At 46.6% G+C, this 12,118-nt stretch overlaps 1 protein-coding gene across 2 annotated transcripts in view; it reads right to left on the bottom strand.

Moving 5' to 3' along the window:
* The window catches only part of UBE4B (ubiquitination factor E4B), a 113,352-nt gene that overhangs the window by 48,055 nt on the left and 53,179 nt on the right, over positions 1-12,118 (bottom strand). For both annotated transcript variants that reach the window (XM_068238864.1, XM_068238865.1), the window contains 5 exons: positions 9,730-9,856; positions 6,722-6,822; positions 3,498-3,612; positions 1,925-2,008; positions 191-247 (listed from right to left, as the gene is read on the bottom strand). In XM_068238864.1, coding sequence (XP_068094965.1) covers positions 191-247; positions 1,925-2,008; positions 3,498-3,612; positions 6,722-6,822; positions 9,730-9,856 — 484 coding nt within the window. The remainder of the gene's footprint in view (positions 1-190; positions 248-1,924; positions 2,009-3,497; positions 3,613-6,721; positions 6,823-9,729; positions 9,857-12,118) is intronic.

Here is a 12,118-nt window from a genome sequence, read left to right as displayed (position 1 = left end):
CCCAATGGAGGCTGTCTATTTTACTGCCACGTTTGTTTCTTCCCTTGCTTACTACCGTCCCATAATGAATGTCTGTATCCCTGCTTCCCTCCTTCCACATAAAGCAGTCTGACACCATTTATCATTCAAGCAGCTGGTTTCATATCATTCAAATCTTCAACAGAGCAAAAGAGTAACTGGATCGACTTACCAAGGAACAGACAGGATGAGTTTTCCCGAACTTAATCTCACAGAGCTCCCCCAGTGCCTGCAGGGAGAACAAGACAAGAGTTACACCAACGCAAGAGTCTATTGTCCCCATTATTGGGGCGAGTATAGGACATTGCTGTCATTGTCATATACTAGATGATCAAACCAAAGGAGAAAGGCTCTTCTGGGCCATACGTCACCCACCATCTTCTCTGCTGCCGTCTGCCGGCTTTTGTAACTCCCGGCGGTGTTGCGTGCAATGCATGCAGGTAGATGTGTAGGGATGAGAGTGCTGTACTCACATCTGTGGACTACATCTCCCAGCATGCATCGCAACATGCAACACAGCTGGAATTACACAACCCGGGGCTTCTAATGGTCCCCCGCAGACATCCTGTGCCCGCGCAGCCAGTCACCGCCCCCTCGGCCCCGCCTCTGGTTCACCTCTGGAATTTCAGACTTTAAAGTCTGAAAACCACTGCGCCTGCGCAGCCGCGCCCTCCCTCCCGCTGATGTCACCAGGAGCATACTGCGCAGGCACAGACCACCATACTGGGCCTGTGCAGTACGCTCCTGGTGCCATCAGCGGGAGTGAGGACACGGAAACGCAGGCGCAGTGGTTTTCAGACTTTAAAGTCTGAAATTCCAGAAGTGAACTGGAGGCGGGGCCGGGGCAGCGGTGAGTGGCTGCGCCGACACAGAATGTCTGCGGGGGACCATTAGAAGCCCCGGGTAAGCTCAACTCATTTTCCCCCGACCCCCCTACAGTATCTCTTTAAGGGAAAAAAAAATCAGTGCTCCAGGCACTTTAACAGCCACCTACCAATCGCTCTTAGCAGTGGCTTATAGATGAATCACCACTCTCAATACCCATAAAGAAAATCCTTTGCACCACAAATCACCAGAAATAATAATTTATCTTTGAAGATCTATTACTCAGGTGACATGGGCCTAACAACCAGGCTGGTACTTTCGAGTGTGAAAGCTGGGCTACATTCTGAAAGAGAACCCGAGGCGGTGCGGGGGCCAGATGGGACAAAGAGGCATATTCTCTGCCTCATGACATGCCTCTGTGCACCCCCCCATTAGTGACAATATTTGTCACCATCCCGGAGGGTAATGGGAGGAGGGAAGCTCCCTGCTCAAACGTCGGCTACGGGCGTTCCTGCAGGCTTTACAGAGCTACCATTGGGCAGCTCTCTCTCCCTGGCCACACCCCTGCCTCCCTGCATGCTGGGAGATCTCTCTCTCCTTCCAGCATCCTGACCCAAAAGGTCATAAAAGTGAAAGTGGGCCAAACTAGCAGGCCAACGGAGCGGTGGAGAGTGGTGGGGGTGACGGCTTGCCCTGGATCAGGTAGCCTAGGTTATTTTTAATTATATGAGCCCACCTTGGGTCTCTTGAAGCAACATGCTTCACCAGCTTTTTCTGCACACCTCTCGCTAGTGCGGAGCGTCCGGCAAGCAGGGAACGCTCGCCATCAGGCGACAGGGAACGCTCGCCATCAGGCGACAGGGAACGCTCGCCATCAGGCGACAGGGAACGCTCACCGACAGGGGACGCTCACCATCAGGGGACAGGGAACACTCACCATCAGGGGACAGGGAACACTCACCATCAGGGGACAGGGAACACTCACCATCAGGGGACAGGGAACACTCACCATCAGGGGACAGGGAACACTCACCATCAGGGGACAGGGAACACTCACCATCAGGGGACAGGGAACACTCACCATTAGGGGATATTTGAAGTTATCGCTGTCCAGGGAACAGTCTTTAGCAGCTTGAGCCAAGCCTTGAAGAATGGGAATGAAGATCTGCAGAGGAGACACATGCATAAATATAAACAGAGCAGTGCAAATTCCGTGTGCCAGGAAACCAGTTGAGTGTCTCCTATGTGTTTTTTTTAGTGGTAAGGGAAAAACTTTACAATTGAATTTTTTATTGTATTATTCTTGGAATGCTAATAATCCTGTATTCCACGAAAATATAATACAAACTGTATACAGCTTGGAACTAAGCAGATGAGTGTCTGACCAGACTTTCTCAACCTTTTCAAACTGGAGGAATCCCGCAAATATTTTTTGGAATCTCAAGGAACCCTCCATTTATTTTGTAGGAGGGATGGATTTAAAAAGTAGGTGTGTCTGTTTATTTCACTTCCCGCTATTCCAGTGCCCCTCATTATGCTGTCCCCTTATCCTAGTGCATTTTATTAATGTGCTCGTTACTATTCTGAACCATGCTTAAAGCCTGGTCTGGGTTATCATTTTGGTGCAATAAAAACAGCTGTCCCCAGATGCCCAATCATCCCTGCAAGTTCTTCCAAGTAATTTCCTGCAGCAAGGGGCAGGAAAGCAAATGTGAGCCAATTTAAAGGGAACCAGAAATGACCAACTGTGTCTTTAATAAACTGGTATTATTACTGTGAGAATGGCAGCCTTTTACGTACTCCATTGAGGTGAATAGGTGGAATCTGATTTCCTGTTTGTAGCTCCACCCAGATGTGTAGGGGGGACGCAAGACCCCCAGAACATATCATCCCAGGAAGTAAGGGATCTATATACCAAGTTTTTTTCAAATCGGTCAAGCTGTTTGAGTGATGGCAGCACATACATACCAGCGCACACACACACACATACCAACACACACACACACATACCAACACACACACATACCAACACACACACACATACCAACACACACACACACACACACATATACACACACACACACCAACACACACACACCAACACACACACACACACACACACACACACACACACACACACACACACACACACACACACACACACACACACACACACACACACACACACACACCCCAACACACACACACCAACACACACACACACCAACACACACACACACCAACACACACACACACCAACACACACACACACCCACACACATACCAACACACACACATACCAACACACACACATACCAACACACACACATACCAACACACACACATACCAACACACACACATACCAACACACACACATACCAACACACACACATACCAACACACACACATACCAACACACACACATACCAACACACACACATACCAACACACACACATACCAACACACACACATACCAACACACACACATACCAACACACACACATACCAACACACACACACACAATTTTTTTATACATAGATTTATATATTTTGCGTAGATAGAATAGAAGCAGTCGTGGAAAAAAAAAAACCCAAAAAAGCTTTGGCCACACACACACTGAAGGCGCGCTTCCTGCAATTAAGCTGCCTCACCTGTCTGAACACCTCATCATCCTGATATGTCGTCCTGACAAGTTCCTGGATGAAACCGAACGGCAGGTTCCTACAGAGCATGTATGGCACCAGGAGAGACGGCTGTAGTGCAGACCTGGGAATGAGAGGAAGATGAGTCATGTGACTGGTGCTGACTGAAGCAAGTTTTATTAAAGGTGAACAGGCAATAAAGCATCTCCTCACACGCATGGAGTCCACATCAACTTTAAAAAGGATATTCTTGATATCAGAGTGTACTTACTGCACCCTCAAAGCGAACCTGAACTGATATCTGGATAGACCTGAGGCCTTTCCCATCATCCTTGATCCAGCACAGTTACCCCCCTAAAGCAAATCCAAGCAGAGTTTGTCTGATTTGCACTAGAGGGCGTGCTCCCCCCTATGTATGAGCTCTGCCTGTGCAGTAGCGTACAGCCACTCGCACTCAGTCTTTTATTCCACGCAAAAGCGGCTTTGTGAAAATGTGCAGGTGCAAGACGGCATACATGCAAAAACGGCGCCTGGAAATTTGGGGGGCAGGGTAGAGCCAAAGAACGTCTCACCCTGCTACTGAAAAAGTTCCATCGGCGTTAATTACTATTCCCGCTCCAGACCACCGTGGACTTAGGGGGTAAGACGTAATTGATGGCGGACAAATTATGCAGTTTTTAAAGTAATTTGAGCTCCGGCTTTTGACAATGCCCAAATTACTGTCAGTGCCATTGACATAGCAGCGCATAGTGCGCCCAAATTTCCCTGCGCAACTTTGTGCAGGACATACTCGTGTAAGTCCAGTGCGGCTGCACTTATACATGGAGGGGAGGGAGACTGAAGAAGAATAGCGTCCCAGTGAGCAGCAGTGCAGTCAAGGATGACCGCTTACTTTAAGTCACACATTCAAATACAATTGAAGGAGACAAAAACCATCAGGAGGAGCAGCGTTTATCTGCATCATGACATGCTCAGCTGGTGGCAGGTGTTAGAATTCTGCAATGATGTGCATCCAATGGTCTGCCTGTTCTGTCACATACTGTGTGTGGGGACTAGCAGCTAGGGAACAAGCAACAAGGAAATAATTTGTGGATGGGGACAGCGTATAAATATACACCCCAAACAGCTGGAAGAGTGATATCCTTATCTAGGCCCAAACAAGTTCTACAGCTAAGCGAGGTTTTCACGCTTCTTCCCATGCTATTAAAGAGAACCCGAGGTGGGTTCTAAGAATTCTATTGGCACACAGAGGCTGGGTCTGCATATAATGCCCAGCCTCTGTTGCTATACTGTCTTTCCCTAGCCCCCCCCCATTATATGCAGACCCAGCCTCTGTGTGCTAATAGGATTCCTAGAACCCACCTTGGGTTCTCTTTAAGGGGGTTGCAACATCTAAAAATACAAAAAATAGTTAGCAACCCAAAAAACATATGCCAGAGGGGTTGTGGGATGGATTTTTTTAAGATCGTTACAAGCTTATCTCAGTATGCAAATACCAGAAAGCTTCCCATTTTGGATAAGATAAGGACATAATGACCAGAAGGTAAATGAATGCCCCCCATCCCTTTGAAGAGTTTACACAGCAATGCAAGCCTGTTGTTGTCTAGGTGAGGTTTGCTTTGGGAGGAACAGTAAACTGTTACAGTAGGGAGGAAAAATTATCACTGAGCAGGGTTGGAAAAAAAAAAAAAAGGGGGGGCAGAAGTGATGTCACTTTTGGCATCTCAGAGAAACAGTAAAGATGGAAACCAGCAGAAATAATATTTCTCCTTTATGTGACAGTGAACACTATACACAACAGGATAGGTAAGCTAGGGTGACCAGGCGCCCTCTTTTCCCTGGACAGGTCCTCTTTTTCCGACCTGTCCAGGGCGCCCGGCCGTTTTTTTTTAAATGTCCGGGTAGTGGCTGAGCAAGCCTGGAGTCCTCTCTGTCCCTCTCCTCTTCCATCCAATCATCTACAGCCTTTTTGGAGTGGCATCTCTCTCCAACAAATGAGGAGAGAGACAGCCGAGACAGCCCCGCCCCCAGAACGCACATCATCCCAAGCAGTGAAGGAAAAGTCTGGGAAGCAGCTATGCAGGGAACTAAGTACGCTGAGCCTGAACACCATGTGGTGAGAGACTCCAGGGGCTGCTGGACCCTGTCGCTTGGCCATCCTGTGTTCTCCCCCAGCCTTTCTCTGTCCAGCAGGCCACACAGCACTACAGCAGCCAGCTGAGCCAGGTAACGTGTGTGGCTCAGCCTTACTCCATCACTCAGAACAGCCGCTGCTCTGTGAAATTATAGAATGTATGTGAGTGAAAAAGTGCTGGAATGGTCAGGGTCAGTCAGGGAAGGAATGGATACTTTATTCTCCTTGTCTCCACCCTGCAGCCTGGTAACCTAAATTCATTAGTTTAGCAGCCAGAAGTAAACATGAGCTGCCAGTCCAGGAATGATGGAGGCTAAAGGGAGAAATAGAGCAGAAATCAGAGGTGATTTTTTTGTCAGAGTACTGTACTTTTTTCACAGGGAGGGGGGGGGGGGAGCAGGCAAGCAGTGCACACAATGCTGCTTCTGTACAGGCTGTATTATTTGCTCAAGCAGGTAGTGACAGGTTGGCACTGCAGTATACTCACCAGCATGGTGAGCTGTGCACTAATGGCGTATCAGATTCCTGCTTTTCAGCTTCACTAGCGTGCTCAAGTAAGCAGCAGAATGCATAAAGTAGATGAGACCGTAGAAGCGCAGCAGTGCGCAAAACAGCCGCCAGGCACCTGTAGTCAGCACCCACCCACCATCACTTTGCCTCCTCTCATGACTGGTATGTGCAAAACCATTTTGTGATTGTTGCAAGACTGCACTTGTGCATTTTGTACTTTTGTACTCATTGCATTTGTGGAGAAATGTGCTGCCAATAAGATTGCATTTGTTTGGAAATGTGCTGCCAATCTCACTGCATTTGTGGGGAAATCTTCTACGAATCTGATTGCATTTTGTGCTCCTCCGGCCCTCCACCATGTGGTTTGGGAAAAAAAACCCGCCCTCCATGCCTGCGAAGTTGGACAGCACACTGCTAAGGTCTTGTATATTTGGCCCCACCCATAACCACGCCCACATGCTGTTGTGATCGTCCTCTTTTTTGGAAATCAAAATATGGTCACCCTAGGTAAGCTAAATACGACAATTCGGATTGGATGATTTTGTATTTTTTTCAGTTTACACAGAACTGCAGTGATAGTAGTGATTACCTTGGCTGGGTGAGCGCCCCCTGTAACACCAGAGCAGCATGGCAGATACACTGCGATCGAATGTTGCTCAGGAGCTGACTCACATCTGGCTGGCTGCACATCTACACAAAGAAAAACCGAGGCTATAAGATAGTAATATGCTTTACACGCTATACAATGGCTTGCTAAAAACAAGTTATTCTGGTTCTTGTAACAGAAAAGTAAAAATATTAAAAAACAACAGCAAAAAAACAAAACAAAAGGGGGTTTACGTATTCCGTTGAATTACGAGTTTTCAGTTATGTTTATGGATTATAAGTCACAATGACAAGCCTGTATTCATATGGTCTGGTCACATGACCACCAGACAATAAGAGCACCAGTCACCGACCTGTTCTGATTGGCTGTTTGCTGAAGCTTTGGTAGCCTGCCTGATCCCATCATTGCAAAGGCACAAATAGGGTGGCGATACACCTCAATATAAAACTTACAAATGATAAGTAACTTTTACTGCTATAGCTAATATTCTGCAGAGAATTCAAAGGATACCTCAAGTGAAATATAAACAGTTCAGGCAGTCATCAAATAGTAATGTACATATGTGGGCTGTGCAGGTGGTCATCAAATCGGATGAAAATTGGTGCCCCCAAGTGCATGCCCCGATCGTCAATGCAACCAGTTTCTGGCCGATCATGTCGATTAAACATGCCGCACGGTGTCGGGCCCGCAGCGATAACGACGAACAATATCGGGACGAGCGTCAAACTTCTTCCCCAGTGTTTAAATGAGCGTGTGCATTTATATATTACCTGTCCTGTGTTGTGGTGCCCTCCCATCTTCCGAATCTGCCGTAGCAGATTCAGAAGACAAACAGGCACCGCGACACAGGACAGGTAATATATAAATGCACATTTATACAGTAGGACACACCGGCTAATTCGGACGATTACTAAGCGATTTCATGCTGAAATCGATCAGGAATCAGCCTGCAGTGCACAGGCAGCTCTCTGATTGAATCTGATCGGAGAGAGACTTGCCTCATATCTGCCCATCATTGCTAGGTGGACGGCTACCTTAACCACTTGACGACCAGGGGATTTAAGGCTGATCTGTGCTGCGTGGGCTCTCCAGCCCGCAGCACAGATCAGGATAGAGCCAGGGTGATCAGACACCCCCTTTTTTCCCCACTAGGGGGATGTCCTGCTGGGGGGGGGGGGTCTGATCGCCGCTGGCTTGCTGCGCTTTGCGGGGGGGGGGGCTCTTCAAAGCCCCCCTCCGCAGCGTTCTCTGCGCTCCGTCCCTCTCCCTCACCCTGTGAGCTGCGCAGGATGCATATCTGTCCTGCGCATTAAAGGATAGGCTTCAGCCTATCATAGGCCGGGGATCGCCGATCTGCCTTATGGCGCTGCTTACCTCGGAAGGGGGAAGCCTCAGGGTTTCAATAAGGCTTCCCCCTCCCATGTAGCTGCAGGCAGTCCAGCGCTGGCTCCCCCGAAGTGTCCCGCAATCCAGGCTCGACAAGCCTGAAAAGGCTTCATAGATTTACCTTCCCTGGCACCAGCGGGGGCGCTGTTGCGACTCTCAGCCTGGAGATAGGCGGAAATAGCCGATCTCTGTCGGGTCCGCTCTACTACGCAGGTGCAGAAGGCTTGCGCAGTAGAGCAGCCTGACAGCGATTGGCTATTTCCGCCTATCTCCGAGCGGAGAGCTGATACTGCGCCTGCGCTGGAGCCGGAAAGGTAAATATTTACATCCCCGCTGGAGGGCCAGAGTGAGACCCAGGATGAGGGAAGCCTCAATAGGATCCGGAGGCTTCCCCCACCCGAGGTGAGTACACCCCAGGGGAACCTTTTTTAGTTACAGGTTTTCTTTAACTGTAAAAAAAACCAGGGGAACTGACTGCATCAGGCAAATCTGGAGCCTATAATATCTCATGTGTTGTTTTGATGTGTGGGACTAAATAAGTGTACACATACAGCATTCATTAACCACTTTACCCCCGCGCGTACGGATTTCTCCGCCCCTTTTTCCATCCTTTCACCCCCCAGGGACGGAGAAATCCGTACTCTGCGCACTCCCGCCGCTGTCCGCGCTCCCGCTCGTAAACACGCCGCCCGCCGCTAGTAAACACGCCGCCGCCCGCTCGCCCAGAGATCAACGAACGGGAAAATCCATTCCCGTTCGTTGATCTAAGCCCCGCAATGATCTGCTGCCGCTCCGCTGAGCAGCGCGATCATTGTGAAAAAATAACAAAGTCCCAGCCTCTTTCTACTTCCTGCAAGCGTCAGGAAGGACGCTTGCAGGTCGCATGAAACAAATTGGTAATGTTGCCATCTTGTGGCCAAATAGTAAAACTACACCCTAACCATTTTTTTTTTACACACAAATAAACTTGTTTTACACAAAAAATCAACTCCTTACCTCCCACACTCCCCAATTTTTTTTTTTTCGTAATTAAAAAAATAAATAAAAAATTTACAATTTAAAAAAAATACATAAATAGTTACCTTAGGGACTGAAATTTTTAAATATTTATGTCAAGAGGGTATAACACTATTACTTTATAAACTACGGGCTTGTAATTAGGGATGGACGCAAAACTGAAAAAAATGCACCTTTATTTCCAACTAAAATATTGTCGGCAAACATTGTGATAGGGACATAATTTAAACGGTTTTATAACCGGGATAAATAGGCATATACATTTAATGGGTTTTAATTACAGTAGCATGCATTATTTAAAAACTATAAAGGCCGAAAACTGAAAAACAATAAATTTTTTCCCACATTTTTTCCTATTTTCCCATTAAAACACATTTAGAATAAAATTATTCTTGGCATAATGTCCCACCTAAAGAAAGCCTTCATTTCATTGCGATAAGGAATGATAAAATTATAGACGAATGAATGGAAGGAGCGCTGAAAGGTGAAAATTGCCCTGGTGGTCAGGGGGTAAAACCCCTCAGTTGGGAAGTGGTTAAAATGCAAGCATTTCTAACTGCAGGATAGATGATCAGTGACGGTCTTACCTTTGGTGCTTTCCTCTCCTCTATCCCCACTCTGTCAAAGCACTCTATGAGGTAGTTAAGCATCTCTGTCTCTTTGCAGGTTTCAATGGTAAAGTGATCGCTGCAGGACTCTGCACTGCTGCTTCCACTGTGAGATACAACAAGAGAAAATATGTTATACTGACATCAGAACTCCCAGAATCCTCCATTCTAAGAACGTGAGACAGGATCACAAACTTGTAGCAATAACACAAGTGATTTGCAGCTTCACACTGTTAGTAGCGACCCAAATCACAAGCAGAACATGTCGCTTATTGGCTGACAAACGAGAGACGGGAAACCAACAAAACTAAGTTACTGGCGAAACGTGATAGCTGGAGTTACACTATAACATAATTTATATTATTAATTTGTATTTATATCGTGCCGACATCTTCTGCAGCGCTGTACAGGGTGTATTGTTTTGTCCCTCAGAGGGGGCTCACAATCTAATCCCTGCCATAGTCCTAGGTCTATGTACGTATCACGTTTTATACAAATAACCTCACAAGGTCTGCTGGTAATGCAGCAGTCGAGATTGCCACAAATTTCACCCCAATTGTGGTGCAGTTGCAATTTTTGACACAAGATAAAAAAAACATACGAAATTCCAATGTAAAGTGGACAGCTCAACACTATTGCACTTTTTTTTATTAAGCGCCGCTCCACGCACATACCTATATGGCGCCCAGGATCCTGACATTATAACCCCAGGCACACCCATAGACCTGAGGAGGAGGCTGTGGCCGTGAAACGCGTTGTCGATTGTTAAAATTTGAGAAGCTTTTACCGTTACCTTGCATGTGAGTCTGACTCCTGAAGGGCCCTTTTCCACTAGCAATCGCAATCACAAATCACAAACGCCAGTGATTGCGATTGCGATTTTTCATTAATTCTGTTATGCGATTGCGATTTTCATTGCATTGCAATTGCATTGCATTATCATTGTAAAAATCGCTCCAGCAAGCGATTGCGATTTGCGATTTGCGATTTCCAAATCGAATCACTGTAGTGGAAAATACTTCTCGTGATTTCTATGATAAAGTAACAACCCTAGCGATTTAAAAATCATTAGCGATTTGCGATTTTGCGATTCAGCAATCGCAATCGCTCTAGTGGAAAAGGGCCCTTACAGAAACCATGAAGTCTCAAAAAAAAAAAACGAAAAAAAAAAACCAGACTTTATTTCAGATTGCTCTATATTAGTAGTGTGCCACCTAAAACGCTGCATACCCGCGGAAGCTGTATCCTCATTTCTGAGTGTTGTTTCCCAGTGTTTAGTGCAATAGCGAGAGAAGGTTGGAGGCGCCCGTAGGCACAACTGCATTTAAAGAGACTCTGAAGTCTCAAAAAACCCAGTTTTTATTTCAGGTTGCTCTATAGTATTTATGTTCCACCTAAAACGCCACATACCCGCGGCTGAATACTCATTATAACCCCTCAAAAATCCCAAGGCAAAAATCCACGACCTTCTTGGTTGAGGATTTTGCTGCCCTAAGGAGCCAGAGCTTTGGGCTGTTGCTCTGCCTCCATTTGTGTCCATCAGCGCTAATTGCCGCCCCTTTCATTGAAAGAAGACAGAGGGGCGGGGAGAAGCGATGATCAGCCGTGATGGATGTGAGTAGAGGCAGATCTACAGCCCAAAGCTCTGCCTCTACTAGGAAGCGCTGCACGAATCTTCCCCGGAGGATTTCGGGGGGTTATAGGGAGTATTCAGCCGCGGGTATGCAGCGTTTTAGGTGGCACATGAATACTATAGAGCAATCTAAATTAAAAACTGGGTTTTTTGAGACTTCAGAGTCTCTTTAAGGTAGGAACATCGGTACCTTACTCTATTACATTTTATCCCTGCAATATAAGAAATGCAGTTGTGCCTACGGGCGCCTCCAACCTTCTCTCGCTATTGCACTAAACATTGAGAAACAACACTCAGAAATGACGATACAGCTTCCGTTCCCACATATCCGACCACATGAATCTAGCTATATGTTCAGTTTACAGGCTGATTTTTTTGTTTATCATTATCCTGATGTCATCATAAATCTGCATTCTGTTTACTATACAGAGCTATGAAATATGCCACCTCTACACAAGTCAATAATTAGGTGACTGTAGCAACCGGCAGCACCTGCAGTGCAACATTTTTTTTTTAATGTATGTAGCCAAGCGTTTATTACATAAAGATTTGTAAGGTAAACGTTGCACGTGGCTGCAGCCATGAATGCTATTTCACTAATGGAATAAGAATCTGGCCCTGATCTGATATGACACAGGCTAGAGTTATGGACTAGACTGCTGACAATTTCTGAAGGAATCCAGTCTAGTTTTGGTGTAGCACAGAGGCTCACCACGATTTGCAGCCTTAGTAATT

Source organism: Hyperolius riggenbachi, chromosome 6, assembly GCF_040937935.1.
Source record: "Hyperolius riggenbachi isolate aHypRig1 chromosome 6, aHypRig1.pri, whole genome shotgun sequence".
NCBI classification, from domain to species: domain Eukaryota; kingdom Metazoa; phylum Chordata; class Amphibia; order Anura; family Hyperoliidae; genus Hyperolius; species Hyperolius riggenbachi.
This window is presented reverse-complemented; position numbering and strand designations above follow the sequence as displayed.